Consider the following 17,439-nt stretch of genomic DNA (forward strand, 5'->3'; position numbering starts at 1 on the left):
AATGAATTCTTTATCTTGGCAGCTCTCCTGCTTTCTCCCAACTGTGCCTCCCTCTCCCCTTCTGGTCCCAGTGCCGTAACATATGGTAGTATTTGCAGAGTGATTTCGGCCTGGGAGCAGGCCTGGCTGCCCACACCTGTGCACTCCCCCGGCCCGCTGCTCGGCAGGCGGCCGGGCTCAGGTCACGCTCCGGTGCCGCGGCGTGAGCTCACTCCTTCGCCCTCCTCCCCGGGCACGCCGAGAGCCGCCGGCGGGCTGGCTCCCTGGCAGCCCCCTGGATGGGACATTTAACGTGGCGGCCCTGTGACCGCGCGCGGCCCGCCGCCGCTCCCCCTGCAAGGCCCGAACCCTTCCCACGCAGCCTCGGCGAACCTCTCCTTCGGGCAGCCGTGCCGGAGGCGGCTCCAGGTGGCGGCCGCAGCTGCCCGCCCGTGTGGCGAATGACGATGCAAAGCGGCTGACAGACAGACAGACAGACAGACAAGCTCCTGCCAGCCCCGCTAGCGCGCTTCGGGAGCGGCTAGGCGAGAAGGCCGCCGTCGGCCCAGGAGGGGCCCGGGCGGGACACGCACACCCAGCCCGACCCGAGCACGGAGGCTCCCGCGAGCGGGCACGGGGACCCGCGGCAGAGGGTTGGAGGCACGTACGACACGAACCGCCCGCCGCCGCCGGTTGGCGCGGCGAGGGCGCGGCCGGAAGGCGTCGCCCCCGCGGGAGCCGGTCGCCACGGCGACGCGTGGGGCCTGCCCGCGCCGCCATGGGCCCGAAGCGGCCCAAGACCGACGGGGTCGCCTCGACGGGGGCCGCGGCCAAGAGCTGGGAGGCCGCGCTGGTGTCCGCCCACCTCGAGGAGGTGAAGGCAGCTGAGGGGCAGGGCTGGGTAGGGCAGGCAGGGGCCGCCCGGGGCACAGCGGGGCGGGCGGGCCCCGGCAGTTGGGGCCGCGGGGGACGGGCCCCGAGGCGGCCCTCGCCGCTCCTCCGGCCGGGTTGTAGCAGCGTCGCTGCTGGGGCCTCCGCGGGGTCCCCAGGGTCGCCCCGGGGAGGGCCGTGAATCGTCGCGACGTGCGGCGGAGCTGCCCCCCGCCACCCAGCAGCGGCCCAGCGGGTTTCTTGCCTTTCCTCCTCGGCGCTTTTCTTTCTGGGGCTCTGGGTGCCAAGTTTCGGCTCGGAGTGAACTTTTTATAAACTGCTGAACAACGAGGTTTGATGGAGGTGCTGACACAGCATTAACTGTAGCGTTGAAAATGTGAGGCTGTAATTTTCCTGCTTGAGTGTGTGCAGCTAAAAGGCACTTTTTTTCCTTCCCCCCCCCCCCTTCTTTTACAGCGTGTGAGGATCTAAAGGCATATTTAGGTTTCCAGGTTCTATGTAAGCAATGTAATTCTAATAAATCTTGACTTGCAAGAGAGAATTTGGTTTCAAAATAGCATAGTAGTTTAGCAAACAATAATATTTATCTAGCATGTATTTACCCAGCACTGCTTCTGCAAGAGAGACAAATGACTTCTACGGCTTCCTTGTTTGGTGGGTTCCTGTTGTGCCCTATTAAAAAAACAAGGGTAGTTTTTTGTTGTTGTTGTTGCTGTGTTTTTTGTTGGTGTTTTTTTTTTCCTTTTTAATATGCCAGCAATTCTGGTTAACTATGAGGACTTCTGAATTTAGGAGGAGGCTCTTAAACTGGCTAATCAGTTTTCCCGAAAATGCCACAGATGTCCAAAAATCTCTTAAAGACTTACTTGCTTTAACTTTTATTTAGTAGTAACCAGATAGTACAAGTTTAGCCAAACAAAATCACTTTTTGAAGCAAGCTGCTCAGCTAAGGCTGTTGTTTCCTATTTTTCCTTAGAATGTAGATTTTTCAGTAGAGTTCAAAGGTGCTTGAGCCCTTTCTTGCTTGTGAATCTCGCCCCTACTCTAGGAGAACCTCCCTGAAGCATGAGAAGGGGGTAGAGGTTCAATCTCCATCACCTACTCAGTTTCTGAGCTTACTAGTAAGGTGCCAATTAGTGATTTTTTTTTTTTTATGGTGGTGTTTATTGTGGTTGTGGATATTGTCCAGTGAATTCACTGAACAAAGTGCTTTGTTTACTCTGCTGCTTCTACATGTAATTTATTACATTTGTTAAATGCAAACCGTTATATTGAAGTATTTTAAAAGGTAGGAAGTAAAATGCTCAAAATTTAGGAAATGCCAGAATTAGGATTATTCAGGACCACACATTGAGGCAGATGGAAAGAAATGTTGAATATGTTCACTGAATGGGGCAAGAATTCTGTAGGAAAAAATATGTGATCACCTAATTAAAGATTATCGTAATGCCTATACCCATGGGGGCTGAATTAAGATTCCTTGGTTCCTTAATTCTGGTATTGTCCAACCGTTTTCTGTTCCAGTTAAGCTAATTTCACTTTCTCTGTCTCACTGTTAGCAGACAGAGCCTTGGGAACATGGGAAAAACTGTCTCCCTGCTGCGGTCAGCTTGAACTCAGGCTTCTGTGATGCTGGGCAGCCGCTGAAATTTCTTATTGCAGGAAGATTCTTATTCAGCTCTTATAGTCATGGGCAGGAGCATACTCGGTGCAAAACTGTCAAATGCCAACAAATCTCTTCTGAGCATGTGTGAATCAAGATTCATCAAGTATGGCCAAATGTGGGTATACTTAATGTAAATAAATGTGCTCTGTAAAAGCACGTCTTTGACACAAGTATGGCTGTGCTGCCAAATTTTAGTTCCTTCCTCTCAAACATGGAGGGAATTGAATATCTTAATTACTTAATCACATAGGGTTTTTTATTAAAGGATAAAAATGATTTTTAAAAATCAAATCTGATTCTGCAACTAGTCTAACCACACTATCCTTCCCCCCCCCCCCCCGCTCCAGTAATCTTATAGCATACAGGATTTAAATAAAATATATATATATAAAGGTCAGGAACTGAAAGCAGTCTGTAAAAGAGAGTGTTGAGCAACTTTAATTGTAGGTGTCACCAGACACAGTGCACAAAATTATTTCTTACTCTTCCTCAATATTACATGTGATATACCATATGAATCTGAGATGATTTGGGAGATGACAGAAAATCCTGTCAATTAAATAAATTTATCTCCTGGTAATTCATGAATAATGAATTTTTAAAGCTTTTACTTGTATAAATTTAGAGAATATTCTTTCCCTTTAGTGGAGTCAAAGGGAATTTACTAGAACTGGTTTTAAATTGTACCAGATAGACTGAGCAATGAAATTTCACATTTTAATGTGTGTTTATGGCTTACAATATTTTATTAGTCTGATCTATGAAAAGGAGTCATTTTACCAGTGGTGTTAAGATTTTATGGTCGGGTATGCTAACTAAAATATGATTTAAATGGTATTTACTAACCAAATAATTGCTTTTACTAAACACACTGTGAAAACTGGCAAACAGACAACTTAAAATCATGTACAGAGGAAATATGGATTTTGCAGAGCCTCACGTTATAGTTTATATACATTTTTTTTGTTTCTAATGTGCTACGCAGAAGAACATGGGGCTGCAAGTTGTATTTGCCTTCAGATATTTGTCAAGATGTTTTGATTGGGTTCACTGCAGAATTAAATTACAAAATATAAATTAAGGTTCTTAGTTAGTTTTAAACTTTGCATGTTTTCAGTAGTTAAAGGGCAATATTTGCTAAGTGAAAGGTGAATTCTGGGCAAATACAGCCCTTAACAACTGAAAGAATTGTAATCTATTATATCTTCTTATTAGCTAGTATAACTAAGCATAGCAACTGGAAGCCACATTCTGCTCTGACTTTCCATCTGTATGGTTTCTCTCATTTTATTGACATTTTAAAGCCTGAAAATTGGACTGAAATTAAAGCTTATAAAACCATTAAAAATGTTCTGAATAGGATAGCTCCACTTCTGATTACTATTTGTAGTGCTTCCTCTTCGGAGAGGAATTAACATTCAATTGAGTTTTGATAGTTTTGCACCTGCCCGGATTATACAGCAAAAGCTCAGGCTCTTAAAACCAGAATCCATTAGTAATATGGGCATGTGTCAATCAGCAGATAAGGAAAGCGGACTTGCAGATTTCTTAGCAGTGATGCCCTACACAGTCACTACGTTAGGACTACAAAATTGCTGATGAACAACCTTTTCTAGTAATGCCAGCTGTATTTACTGATTTACAAGCTCCTTCATTGTTGAAAGCAAAGAATGCTAGAGGTAATATCGCCCTAAGTGTTCATAAATCGCTAATAAATCTCATTATTTCTGAGGCATTACTTAAAAATCAGGAGATTAAAGAACTCTTGCTGTTTGATGCTGAAGTGTTTGGAGTTTAAGTTTTCAAATGTTTCTCTTCAGCCATTACAGTTAAATTTGAAATTGTGCTGTAATGAAATGAACCTACTAGCTGTGGCCTTGGGGGGGGGCGGGGGAACAAAACCACACCAAACACACACAACCCCCCCCCTCCATTAAATATCACAAGAATAAGTGATGATGCAAAATGACAGATACTTAGATTGCCTGGAAAGGGGGCAGGGTGAGATAGCTGCTTGATGCTTTTCCTGGCCAGAGAGATTTAGAAACTGTACTGCAAAAATAAATATACCTGACTTCTTCAAATGTCTTCTCTAGAACTGCTGCCCTTTTGTGTCTAGGAAATGAAGCAGAGAAAACAAGATATGTTTAAAAAGGAAACAAAATTTTGAGAGCTATGTCTGCTTTTTTCTTCAGTGTGAATTGAAGTTAGGGATTTCTTTAATGTACCTACACTATTCTAATACTACTGTGACAAATAAGATATGTAGGCTATGTGTACCGGTTTTTAACAGTTGGGAAAAAATCACATTACGGGAACACTGTGGAGGCTTGAGAACAAAATCAGGAGATGATGAGATACCTTCTGTGTTTTGTGAAAACAAAGATTTTGGAAAACTGCTAGCTGCTTACATGGAGCTTTCGGAGTTAGGTGGATCTTGCTAGGAACTGCAGCCTCTTCACCCGAGGGACATACAAGCTTCCCACATAGATGGTTATTTCTAACAGTGAAAGAGACTTTGGTGCATTTCAACTCTTGGCCTAGCCAAGAGTTTTAAAACGGGGGGGGGGGGGGGGGCGGGGAGGGGGGCGGGGGGCAGTGTCATTTGTGACAATGATTGTCACTGGATGTTTTCCAGTGAGAGTGGTCTGGCCTCCCCTTAACTGGAGCTTGTTTCAGATTGTTTAAGGAGTATTCAGTTACCAATGCCACGTTTCCAGCTTCAATTTTTTTTTCATTCATGTTTGAATCAGAGTTGTTGGTTCTGTGGGCTGTCTACTCCCTGCATTTTGGTCGTCTTCATTTACAGTACGTAGTGCTTGCGTTATACTCTCAGTGGCAGCCTCCGTAGACTGTTTCCATGCTTTTCCAGTAGTTATTTTTATGGTTTTCTCTATCCTGTTCTTTAAGCTGGGAAACTCATTTGAGGTAGCCTTAGGGTCACTAATCTATCCTCTTTCAGATCCTTCCTCAGGTCTCACTTCTACAATAACATTTGAAAGAATTAAACTCAGTAGAGGAGCAGTTGTATATTGAGGGAGAAAATATTTTTAAAGTAACCATATACATTTTACTACTTTTCCTTCTCATTTTTATGTTGTGATTTTAGGTGGTGAGCTGTCGAAGGAGGGTCTGTTTCTTCTCTATCCTTTCAGTGCCTTGAACATTAAGGATACTGTTACAGCATTGATAATATAAGGGCAATATTGCAAAAATAATAGATTTTTAAGGTCAGAAAAGAGCATAGTCAATTAAACACCTTAAACTATGTACTAACGCTGCACATTCGCTGTCCTTACTGACTTCAGTTGCTGTTCTCAATGTTCAGCTTGTCTGAAAAATGATCTTTGAGGACTTCAAAATTGGTCAGTCTGGAAATAGATTACATGCTATTAGTGACTCTGAGAATTCTGGATCATTATTCCCTGTTAAAGTGTGTAGCTACTTCTGGTATTTATCTAGCTCCAAGTCCCAGGTATTGCACCTTTTTTACAAAAGGAATATTTTTTTTCTTCATTTTGCAGCTAGGGAGGTGTGGGCTATCTCTAATACTCTTTAAATTTTTACTCGAAAGACCTTGTATCAAGTTGCATATACTTCTGTAGAATTGTTAAGTGGGGTTATAATTTTCACTACCAGTTATCTTGCAGAGGCTCATTCGATGTGTTTTATTTTTAATATATTAGCCATTTTTTTGCCTACGCTATAAATATTCTCAGTTGTTCTGTGGAGAAGCTTTAGCAGCTTGTTTCTTTGAAGCAGAGAATTTAGGGAGGGAGAAGAGGTGCCACACTGATGTCGAGGGCATGCCTTTTGCTGAGGGCATACCTTTTTCTGAGAATATGTGTGTTTGGGGAAATCCTAAGTTTTTTGAAAAATGCATTTTTCACAAGCAGGACTTACTCTGATGTTTTGCTTTGTGCTGCGTTACAGGCTGCTGTGAAGGTGGGCACCACAGTGGAAATCAAGAAAATTCTCCCTCCGTTGCTTTTAGTGCCTTCCCAGAGAATGCACAAGTATCGTGAAGGAGAAAGTCTCATTGCTTAAACATAACTCGGAAAGTGTCTGGGAAGTATTAGAGGGGCTAGCGAATAAGGATTTGGAGAAAGCTGGAAGTGGGATCAGATAATGAAACTAGGGACTAGCTGGACAAGGAGACTTGAGGACGAGAGCTAGGGGAGCAAGTAACAGATGTGGGAAGCATTAGGAAAAGTGGTGGAACCTCTGTTCAGATGAGGAACAGAGAGTGGAAACGGAAGGAAAAGTGAGCTAGGAACAGTTGTGACCAAGGGGTGGAAAGATCAAGAAGAGACAGGACTATAAAGAAGACAGGTTTCACAGACATCGTTGTTGCAGGATGATGTTATTCAGTGCTAAGCAGGTGTAATTGTGGGCACCAAGATACCAGCATGTTTTAAGGAGGAATTGAAGAAGGCGTAAGGCAGAGGTTTTAGGACTCTCTGATGGATTTCTTTGCATATCTGAAGAACTGCAGGAAGTTGTGGGAGCAGGCTCTATATTTCTGCTGGACCATGCTTCCCCTAGCATCTGAGGTAGAACCTGACATTCCTGAGTCTTGAGCTTCTTGTGCTGTCAGCATCTGTATGTGAGGCTCACTGGGCCTCGTTCCCCTCTTTTGGTCATCCTCACTGAAGAGGACAGCGTAGTGGTATCAGTCGCTCCATTAGCTCATGTTGCAGGTGGATTGTTGTTCTAAAGGCTCTGTCTCTGCTGGTGAGCCCTGGGAACACCAGGATACTGCCACATGAGGGCATTTCAATCTCAATTCTGAAAGCCTAGAAAATTATGCATTGGCACACAAGTATGGACATCTAAATGCTCTCTGTTCAAAGAATGGTAAAGTTTTTGTGTCCAACTCTTGGCAGCTATACAATGACAACTTTAACTTGAATTCAGATTAACTGCGACTCCTGTGCCCGTGTTTTGATGATAATACTGGAATACCTAGCTCTTTCATAGTGCTGTGCACCAGTAGCTATATTGGCAACTTTAGGCAGGAGGAGGTATCGTCCCCCGTCCTTTCCCCCAACTAGAAAGGGGAAAAAGAAATTCAGTGTACTTGGTGCAGGCCCGACACAGGCAATTGCTGCCGCTGCTTCTCCATTGAGCAGTGCCTGCTGCCCCAGGTCAGCTAGACACTTTCCTCTCATAAATTCCATCGTGTTTGCATCCTCCTAGAGCATCAGTGACAGGCTTTCACTCTCCTGCATTTTGTAATTTTAAAAACTTAAGGTTTATTTTGTGCTGGTATAAAACATCAAGGAAGTTTATGATGTGTGGAACTGTAGGGTCCCTTTTGGATTAGGTATCTGCTCTGTAGCTACTTGCAGAAGACTACATTTAGTGACCCAGGTGATCTTTCCATCTTTTTTGTTTCTCTGAATATTCTGTGGTTAAAAAAATGGGGCATGTGTGTATAATCACATCATGCCATATTCATGTGATGTTATGCTTTGTTACCGTAAGAGTATGACAAACTGTTTCCCTTCATGCAAGCATTTACTAGTTTGAAACTTTTGTCAACTGTTGCTTTCTCCCATCCCAAGTTATCAGTGACTTAAATCGCAAACATTTAGGTAGGCTGAGAGAAGGAACAAATGAAGAAGGGTACAGTAAAACTGGAAGAAGAAACTTCTCCTTTTCCCATTTACATCTTTTTTTTGGAACAGTCCTTTCTCTCACTTTACCATCAACTCAGGTTTTGTTTCTCTTTTCCACAAGGACTTTGTACGTAATATACACATATGAAAATATTTCCATCAAAATCCTGGAGTTACCACCCTCTCTTAAATTTGTCTTTAAAATCTTTCCCTGCTATGATGCACACTGGACTGGTATGTGACCCTGCTTAGCCTGGTCCTGATTAGTGTCACAATGTCTTGGGACTACCTTGATCTTACTGAAACTCTTTCCATATTTACCTTTATGCAGCTTTATTGATATCCTTGCAGTTTACACATGCCTGTGTGCAATGAAAAAAAATAATTTGGTGATTCCTGAAGAGTGCACAGCACAACCATTGGAAGTGCTTATGGTTCAGGTGCCACTGGTGCCGATAGAGAATACTTTGGAGTGAGATGTAGATGTGCTGGAGATAGCCACTCGCTTTGTGAAAGGGATTCCGGTAGGTTAAAGCAGAAGAAATGGAAAAGAAGAGTAACCAGTGAAAGTTGCTTAATATAATTTTGAACAACATAATTTTGAAACTTTTGTGGATGTATATTACCAAATAATGTGTTCCAATCTTCTCTTGTTCTGCATTTCTTTAATGCTGAAATCAGATTTTTTTTTCAATAAAAATGTGTATTTTACTGCAAATGTTTGAAAACTGCTAGCGTTTTTCATTTGTCAATACTGTAGTGAAATATAACTTGCTATTGATAAATAATTTTTCTTAGTTCAAAATACTTAGTGAAACCATGTAAGAACGATGGCATGCATAAATATACCCTCCTAAAACATCATACAAATAATGCTACAATTTTCAGAAAACGGTATCTGGGCATTATTTAATTCCCAGGATGAGGGAGCTGAAATTTGTTTATTTATTTCTACAGCAAATAATCACAATAATACATATATGGAATGACAATAATACATATATTCAAAATTCACTTCTTGTTTGCTTACTGAACTGTCAAATCTACAAATAACATTTAAAAGTTACTTTATCTTTGTGTGGTGCTAATGCAGCGTTTGCCTGCGAGGAGGTTTGTAGAGGTTGTTAGTAGGCATTTGTGTTTTCCATAGCATAATGCTGCCACCTGATGGCAGAAAGAATTGGGACAAAGTAGTATATACTTTTTCGGGTTGTATACAGTTTGTTTCACTGTGATTAATACAGTCATGTTGAGTATGTCTTAAAGGGAGTACCCATCTCTACAGGATTACTCCTTGACACTGCGGAGAAGTGCTTTTGTTTGCTTGTGTTTTAATACCTTAAATATTTCATTTTGGAAAATAGGATGACTGGAAGCCTAGCATCGCTTTTGTTGTTGGGGCCAAATTTGAGGATGAAATCCATACCAAGGCCCTGTCTCTTGCTGTGCAGGTGCCACAGCGGAAGCTCTTCAGCGTGGTAACACGTGAAGACATTTTCAGACAGGTATTCCAAGAATGGAACTTCTAATAACAAACCAAACCCTAGATCTCACTTCTAGATACTAACTTCTTTGGTCTGTGGTAACTATAAATTTCATATTCTGTTGAATTACTCTGTGGAAGTTTTAAAAATTACACTAATTCATAGGAGTTAAAAATGGAAAAAGAAAAGGTTACTGTATAAGCTGATCTGCTCCCTGTAAATAGTGAGGTTTTGTTACAGACCTTTTTTCAAGATGCTGATCACAAAAGTTCCCTCCTTAAGGGACAGGGGTACCATAAGATGATTCCTCACTATTTTGGAGTGTGAGTGTAGCGCTCTCAAAAGGGAGTAATGAGTAAAATAATTTGTGTAAACTTAAAATCTTCTCACAGTAGAATGCTTTATTTCCTTGCAGATCAGAGAATCTGGGAATCAAAAGGGAAAAAAGGTTAAGGATGTGCCTATGTACTATGAGGTAGGTTAAAACATGTATTGCGGAGTCAGTGCTCTTTTACCCTGAGGTAAATATAGCTGTGTAATTGTGTTATGCACACCTGAGTAAATACAAATCTATTGGATGTAGCTGGTAAAAACACTCAACCATCTAGATACTTAAACTGCTTTCTTTTTGTGATACCAACAGTGTTCTGTTGGACTGCTAATTAAGTGAGGATCAAGATGTCTTTTTAGGGATATGAGTTTTATTATGTTAAGAATATGTTATGTGGTCATATTTTGATGGTGGTGTCACAGATTACAGAAAAATGATTAGACTCTGCTCTCCCAGATGCATGCAGTAATTCAGACTTACACCTTCATTTATGGGAATGCAGTCCCATAAATGAAACACCATCTCTGTGTGCTAGTATCCGTTACAATCTCAGTTTGATGTTAAATTCTAACCTGGTTCCTCTAGTGGGGTATGTCAGTGAGGTTAGGAATCATGCTTAGTACAAAGAGGACTTCCTTCTCCCTACCTTGTTAATGTTTTACTTACAGCTTGTGAGAGGTTATAAAATCCTGTGATTAATTAGAAGATTGTTTAAAATTTTCTCGGGTAGAGTTTTATGGCCCTACAGACCTGCAGCATAAAGAATTTTGGATCCCTCTAAAAAGATCTTGTTTGCATTTTAGTTCTGCAATGACTAATAAACTTTTTATGTGTCTCAGGTTTTGGTGGACTTTATAACAGGTCTTTTTAGTTGCAGTCTGTTTTTCAGTAATGCCAGACTACTATCTGAACAAGTCCCTTCGGAATTATTTACCACTGACATGACTGTGAATTTTATGCAATTAACCCTCTTCGTTTAGGACTAGCCTCCCAGGCAAACTCACCCTTATATTACCTGGGATGTAAAACCTCTTCAGTCCTACTGACAGAAGGATTCTGAAATCTGGTTCTAAGCAGAAGCTTTGTATGATACGTGTATTTAATTACCAAGAGCAATTTTCCTTGTGAAGTGGATACTTATTAAATTCCAGCTGTCAGTGCTGTGTCTCATTAGCTACTTACTTTACTCCTCAAAGACATTTTTTTCCTCCCCTCCTTTAACAGAGAATATAAAATGCCTGTTCTGACCTTTTGCTTGGACTCAGTTTCCGTTCTGGCTGTAGCAAATTAAAAGATTTATCATGTTGCCACAAGCATTAAGATCCTGCCTCTCTGGGCAGAATTTGCTCCTGAGTGTTCACTTAAAGTCCATTTGCAGTTTGTGCATTCAAAGCTTTCACTGCAGTAAGGATAAACAAGTATGAGGTTAGCACAGAACATAGGGTTGTGAAATGTTCTTCTGAGAGGAGCATTTCTATCTTCACTGCATACGGTTCTCTTCTCTGTGGTAGGGTTCAACACACTGGCATATACACAAGCGCATGTTCATTTCTAGGGAGACTGTATATGGGATTCCTGACATTTAATGGTCTTTGAACATAAGACGTGTACATGTGTGTGAATTTGGGACTGATGATGTGCATAGTAATGTGGTTATTAATGGTATTAATAGTAACTTTGTTACCTATGTCATTGGTCCTGCACATTGCGTCTACTGAAGTGCAGAGGTTTTTAATAAATTTCAGTGCAGCAGTCTGCAGTGCCTGCTTTAAGGCAAGAAACTAATAAACTGCGCCTGGTATATTGCAAGCTAATTATATAACATACTAAAATAATTCCTTTTGTCTATTCTAAATTATTTCCTTTCAGGGTTTCTATCATCTTACTGTGTTGTATTTACTATCACTCTTATTGTACAAAATGAAGAGGATCAGGGCAGGGTTTATGAATATGTAGCTAAAAGATTTCCAAATCCAGGAAAATTAGGTATTTACCACCTTTTCTGTCTCTTAAGTGACTTGATGGGAGTAGGAGTCCTGATTTGTAATATTGTGCTAATTCCAGCACTTAATTAAATTATGTTAAGCTGAGTCTTTCATAAAGATGCCGTGGAAATTATTTTTTTTCTTTATATGGTGAAGGGAAAATATTACACTTCCTGTAAAATATCAACAGATTTTATAATGAATCAGATTAATTTATCATGTACAGTTTTTGCAACAGACAAGACCTAAACCTACAGTATGTTTGAATAAAATATATGCATTTTATAAGCAAGGTATATGTCTTTTATTGTTTATGTACCTGTTTCTTTTGTCAACTTTCTATTAAGGTTGGTAATGTCATGCGTAATTAAGGTGCTTTACCACTACTAAATATGATAGTGCTTTAGTTTCCAAATTTTGAATTTTGAAAATCTATTCAAGTCTAAATTTTCCATACTAGATTTGTTCATGAAGCTGATTTTTTTTTTTTTTTTGTGGAAAATTCTGGTGAGATTGAGTTCAGGGGCTGTGTGGATGGAAGGATTTTTTTTTTCCTTGTAAGAGCTGTTTTCAAGTTTTGTTGGACTCATTCGGACAGAGTCAGGAAAGTTGCCTTTATGTCATCCAGGAAATTTTGAAAAGGATTCTTGTCCCATACTCATAAGGGAACAAGCTGGAGCTGCGGAGTGGTACCATAGTGAGAAAAGATTTTGAAAGAAGATGGAGTCTCATGTGGTCCCTTCATATGATAAGACGGAAAGTAGATGGATGGCGTTGCTGAAAATGGACAATTGAATAAGGGATATGGCCATGAGAGAGGGATGGAAGGGAGAGAGATGTGCAACAATTTTGTGCTTCTCTTGGATAAGCTGAGATGCTTGGGATAAAGGGCTGTGGAAAGATGAAAAAAGCCTAAGTGGCAGAGACCAGAGCAGTTTTATTTGGATGTGGATCCCAGAACACTGCCTTCAAAATGTGTCCTTGTGCTTGTGAAGCAAAACATCAGCATTCTTCCCCACACTGCTCTGACTCATCTCCTGGACAAGCCATCCCATGTAACCAAAAAGGCTTGACTGCAATTAAACATAGTTTTATTCCACTACCTGTCAAGACTTAATATATTAATTCTGCTTTCTCACAGCATGGCTCCTACCTATAGTTATCAAACTGAAAAATATTATCAAATCAGGGGCCAAATCTAAATCCTGGCCCATTCTCATGCTGGAATTTTGTGAGACTGGAGTGGAATAAACCAGCTGTAAATAAATATTTCCCAGCTGTTAATCACTGTGTAGGTAGCTAACTCTACTGGTGTGGCCTGCATTTTGAGGGTGAGAGGCAGCATGAGCAGTGTGCACTGCACTCCAGAAATCCTCGCTAGATTTATGATTTCCTTGAGGACAGGTATAGGTGAATAAAAGTTAGAAAAGCTCCTAGGCATGGCAGAATAAGGAGTAAATTCATCTTCTGCTAGGCTCTGTATAGTATGCTGTGAAAGAGTGGAAGCATGCTTTAAGGAGAAAGGGTGAGCACAACCCAGGGGAAGAGGCCATTACACACGTGGAGTGAAGTCTGTGACAGCAGCAAATCCCATAACTTGCAGGGGGTGAGGGAAGGAGGGGGTTGGAGAAGGCAGTCGTATTGGAAAGGAAGAGGTAAATGGACTATCTGGGCTTTGGACCTCAAATGTAGTGGAAGTGTTTGATGTAGTTGAAAGGAAAGTTTCCTGCAAGTGATCTTTTTTTTTTTTTTTTTTATCCTGCTCCGTCTTTAATGATGCCTTTTTTCTCCTCTCCGTCTTTCCTTCTGCTGCGAGACACAGAGCTCTGAAAAGAAGATTTTCCTTCTCCCTTCATCTCTAGTTAAACTGCCCCAATGCTCTCTGCGTTGTTCTCAGTCTAGGCTGAGAAGTGCTTGGTAATTAAATGCCTTGTATTTTAGGCTTACATTATTAGAGTTTACACTATTCTGGCTTACAAGAGGTTTTAAATGGGAGTTATGTCACTTCTCTGAGAGCTAACTTTCCTGGCCAAGTGTGAAAACTTTGGACTTGTTTTTCAAGTGTAAATGTGATCTGTTTTCCCAAGAAACCGTAGTGAATGCTACAAAAATAAATATATATGAACAAAATAAGATCACTAAATTGTTTTGATTCTTCTTGTTTAGTGAGAAAGGATACTGACAAGAAAATTTGTAAACAGCGTAGCCCAAGAGTTGGCTTTCTCACCAATGCTGCTATCACCAGTTTGGTTTATGTTCTATGAAATTAGTAGATAGATAGATAGATTCGATTGGCAGAAGAGACTGTTGTGACCTGTACTACCGGTCACAGTATTTTTTTCAACAATAATCTGTGTGTTGAAATTTTTAAAATCAAGATTGGATGTTTTTTCTAAATGATTGAAAACAACTGAGAATCTGCTACAACTTAATTTGTTTCTGGGGAGGACCTTTCCTGGCAAAAGTTACTTCTATTTTCAGTGTATGTTTCAATGCATGGCTTACAGCCATATTTACTAAACTAAATAAAATCTTGCAGTTAATCTTCTCTTCTCTGTGTAGAAACTTTGAGATTGTGTTCAAATTGTCCCTTAATTTTTCTTTTTGTTTATGTTTTTTTTTCAATTCTTTAGTAATTTCTGTGGATTTTCTCTAACAACCATTTACAATTCACCATTTTTATTTAATTGTGGACACTGAATGGACTTTGTGTTTTTGTTGAATACATATCAAATACAAGCATAATATAATGCATGTACTCCTATTTGATAGCTCATTATATACAAATCTGAAGATTATGTAAGTTATCTTGGCTGCTGCCTTACACCGAGGGCTAATTTTGGATTGATTGGTTCACTCTTGACTAATGAGTCCTTCCACTTTATCACTTTACAGGTTCTCCGTCCTGTAAATTTGGCCTGTTTTCTTTCTTCTGAGATATGTGTCTTGTAATTTAACAAAATCAAATCATATTGCTTTCTTGCACTATACTAACTACATTAACCAAATTTCTTTGTATGAATGAGTTTTCCACTACATTCTTTATATCTGCCGTGGTTATTGTGTCTTCTGGAGATCTTATAATTGAAGACTTTGTGTCTTTTCCCAGATCACTGACAAACTTTTAAATAGAGTAGTCTCAATATGTTGTATGCTTTGGACCCAACAAGAAACTCACCTGTTTGATGATGACTCCTTGTAATTGCATTTTTAAATCTGTCAGTTAATGAGTTTTAATCTTTGTCACTGCTTTGTTAACTATAGAATGCTTGTTTTTAAATCAATAGTCAAGGAATACTTAGGGAATTGTGCTTTTAACTGTATCGGAGTTGTTATCTGTTTCAACTAGAATTACAGTCTTACCAGAGAAAGCTATTCTTTTTGTGAAAAGACCGCCGTCTTTTTTTTCCAAAAAGAACAAAATCGAATTGGTAATAATTACTTTACCCACCTTCTATTTGTTGTTCATTGAATCCTTTGTTAGGACATTAAGGAAATAATATTAGCTCCTCTGTTATTCTGCAATGATCAGCATTACATTGCCAGTACTTAAAATACATGTTATTCTAGTTTCTCTTTTTTTAAGCATTGGTGTGACATCAGCTTTCTTTTATTTAGTTTAAAACTGCCCTTGTTCTCCAAGAGTTGCTTAAGGAATTCTTCACACAAAAATGTGAAGAGGTGCTTAAGGAATTCATCACACAAAGAGCTCCTCATCTACCTATTTTTAATACTACTTTGATTACGTTGTCCAGGTCTGCTGGTTTTTGGTATGCCTAGCTTTAAAAGCTGCCTTTTTGCAACTTTCCACTGATACATTTGGAAATAATTACTTATTAATGAAGTGATACAACCATATTATCTGTTGTCTTTCTGAATATAGAGCAGAAAAGCCTTACTTTTCCTGCATCTTTATTGACTCTTCTACTGTTTCCATTTAATACCAGACCAATGCCATGTTAACGATATTTTTTTCCTGATACAGTTTTTTAAAAAAGTAAATCTGTTATTGTCCTCATCTCTCCTGGCATACGTCGTCTTTCCCTTGTTTTTCTTGTTTCCCTTGTTTTTCTTGCTTTTCTTCCTTAAATCTGAAATAGTGAGGACTTTTAAATCAGGCTGTCCAGGATCTTGTTACCCATCTGATTACGCTAAATTATCTCTGTTTGATTCTTGCTTGTTATAAGCAAGAAAATATTAGCTTTCATGTCACATGCAGGAACTGTTAATATTTAAACAGAAGAAAATACAGAATTTTGATTACAAATTGTTCTGCTTCTTGTCATTGTTGGCTGAACACAGGACCTGTTTGATTATCCTGTTGACTTGCTTCCAGATCTGCATAGCAAATGGTTCTCGTACAAAACTTCACTTTATTTTACCTCCTTGCTAACAGGGAAGGAGTATCAACTCAGATACTTCAAACTTCAGGACTGATAAAAGCAGGAGAAATGCCAGTTTTACTGTCTGAGTCAATATACATAACAGTCAACCCGTATCACCAGGCATATTGCAATATCAACCTAGTTGGGCAGTTTCAACAAACAAACCAAAGAGACCCTCGAATTAAATCCTTCTACTGCTAAGCACAATATGCACAGTTTTGCCATCAAAATCCAGTTCGATTGAGTGCTTGCATATAAATCTTAATTAATTCAGGCTTTGTACAGCTCATTTTGAGGGCTAAAAGGTTACTGGTTAGAAATAGAGTCTTGCATTGTTTTGGAATTATTTATATGGTACATGGGCTTTTTTCTTTTGTTTGGTTTTTTCCCTAAGATTGTGCTGTCAGAATCCTTGGGAAATTGTGTAATGTTCACAGTACTTCTTGCCTTAATAGGCAATAGGCTGTAGCAGAGACAGAAGGATCCTTGGGTTTTCTAGGTGTAAATGAAACGTTCCTCTCCTGTGTCTTCCAACACAAAATACATAACCTAAGATATTTAGAACTTCTGTAGGATAGTAAAACATAGCAATGAACAAGCTGAAGTGGAAAAACGTGAATTAATTTAGCCAGGAAACAGGGGATTAAAAGCAGTCTTTAAGCATTTCTGTGAATTAATGCTTTGCTACAAGTGTGTAGAATGTAGACTTATGAAGTGAGGGTTGCTGCTGGTAAGACTATTTGAAGTGCTGGTCACGTCATGATGTAAAGAGAAGGTCCACTTCAGATTGGAACTGAGCATGTAGTTCCTGGGATAGGTGCTCTTACTGTATTATGAAAGTTTATGTCTATAAAAATATTATGCATATATTTTATTATATATGATCATGTGATATATAATTAGATAATAAATATATTTTAATCTGTATTAAAATATATATGTATATAATTATTCAAAACTACCTTATTCTATTACTCCCTCACCCCAGTGGCATGAATTTCATTCAAGAAACTAGTTAAGAATAGCTATTCTATTTCTAAATAACTTTCATGTCCTCTCTTCTGTAGGTCTTAAATATCTCATACCTTTCTATTATC

At 39.7% G+C, this 17,439-nt stretch overlaps 1 protein-coding gene across 1 annotated transcript in view; it reads left to right on the forward strand.

The window, feature by feature from the left end:
• Window positions 1–644: 644 nt before the first annotated feature.
• SPAG17 (sperm associated antigen 17) overlaps window positions 645–17,439 on the forward strand; it is a 113,701-nt gene continuing 96,906 nt past the window's right edge. The window contains exons 1-3 of the mRNA XM_075165876.1: window positions 645–853; window positions 9,522–9,662; window positions 10,057–10,116. Coding sequence (XP_075021977.1) covers window positions 758–853; window positions 9,522–9,662; window positions 10,057–10,116 — 297 coding nt within the window. The 5' untranslated portion in view covers window positions 645–757. The remainder of the gene's footprint in view (window positions 854–9,521; window positions 9,663–10,056; window positions 10,117–17,439) is intronic.

This window comes from Calonectris borealis, chromosome 1 (assembly GCF_964195595.1).
Source record: "Calonectris borealis chromosome 1, bCalBor7.hap1.2, whole genome shotgun sequence".
In the NCBI taxonomy this organism is placed as follows: Eukaryota; Metazoa; Chordata; class Aves; order Procellariiformes; family Procellariidae; genus Calonectris; species Calonectris borealis.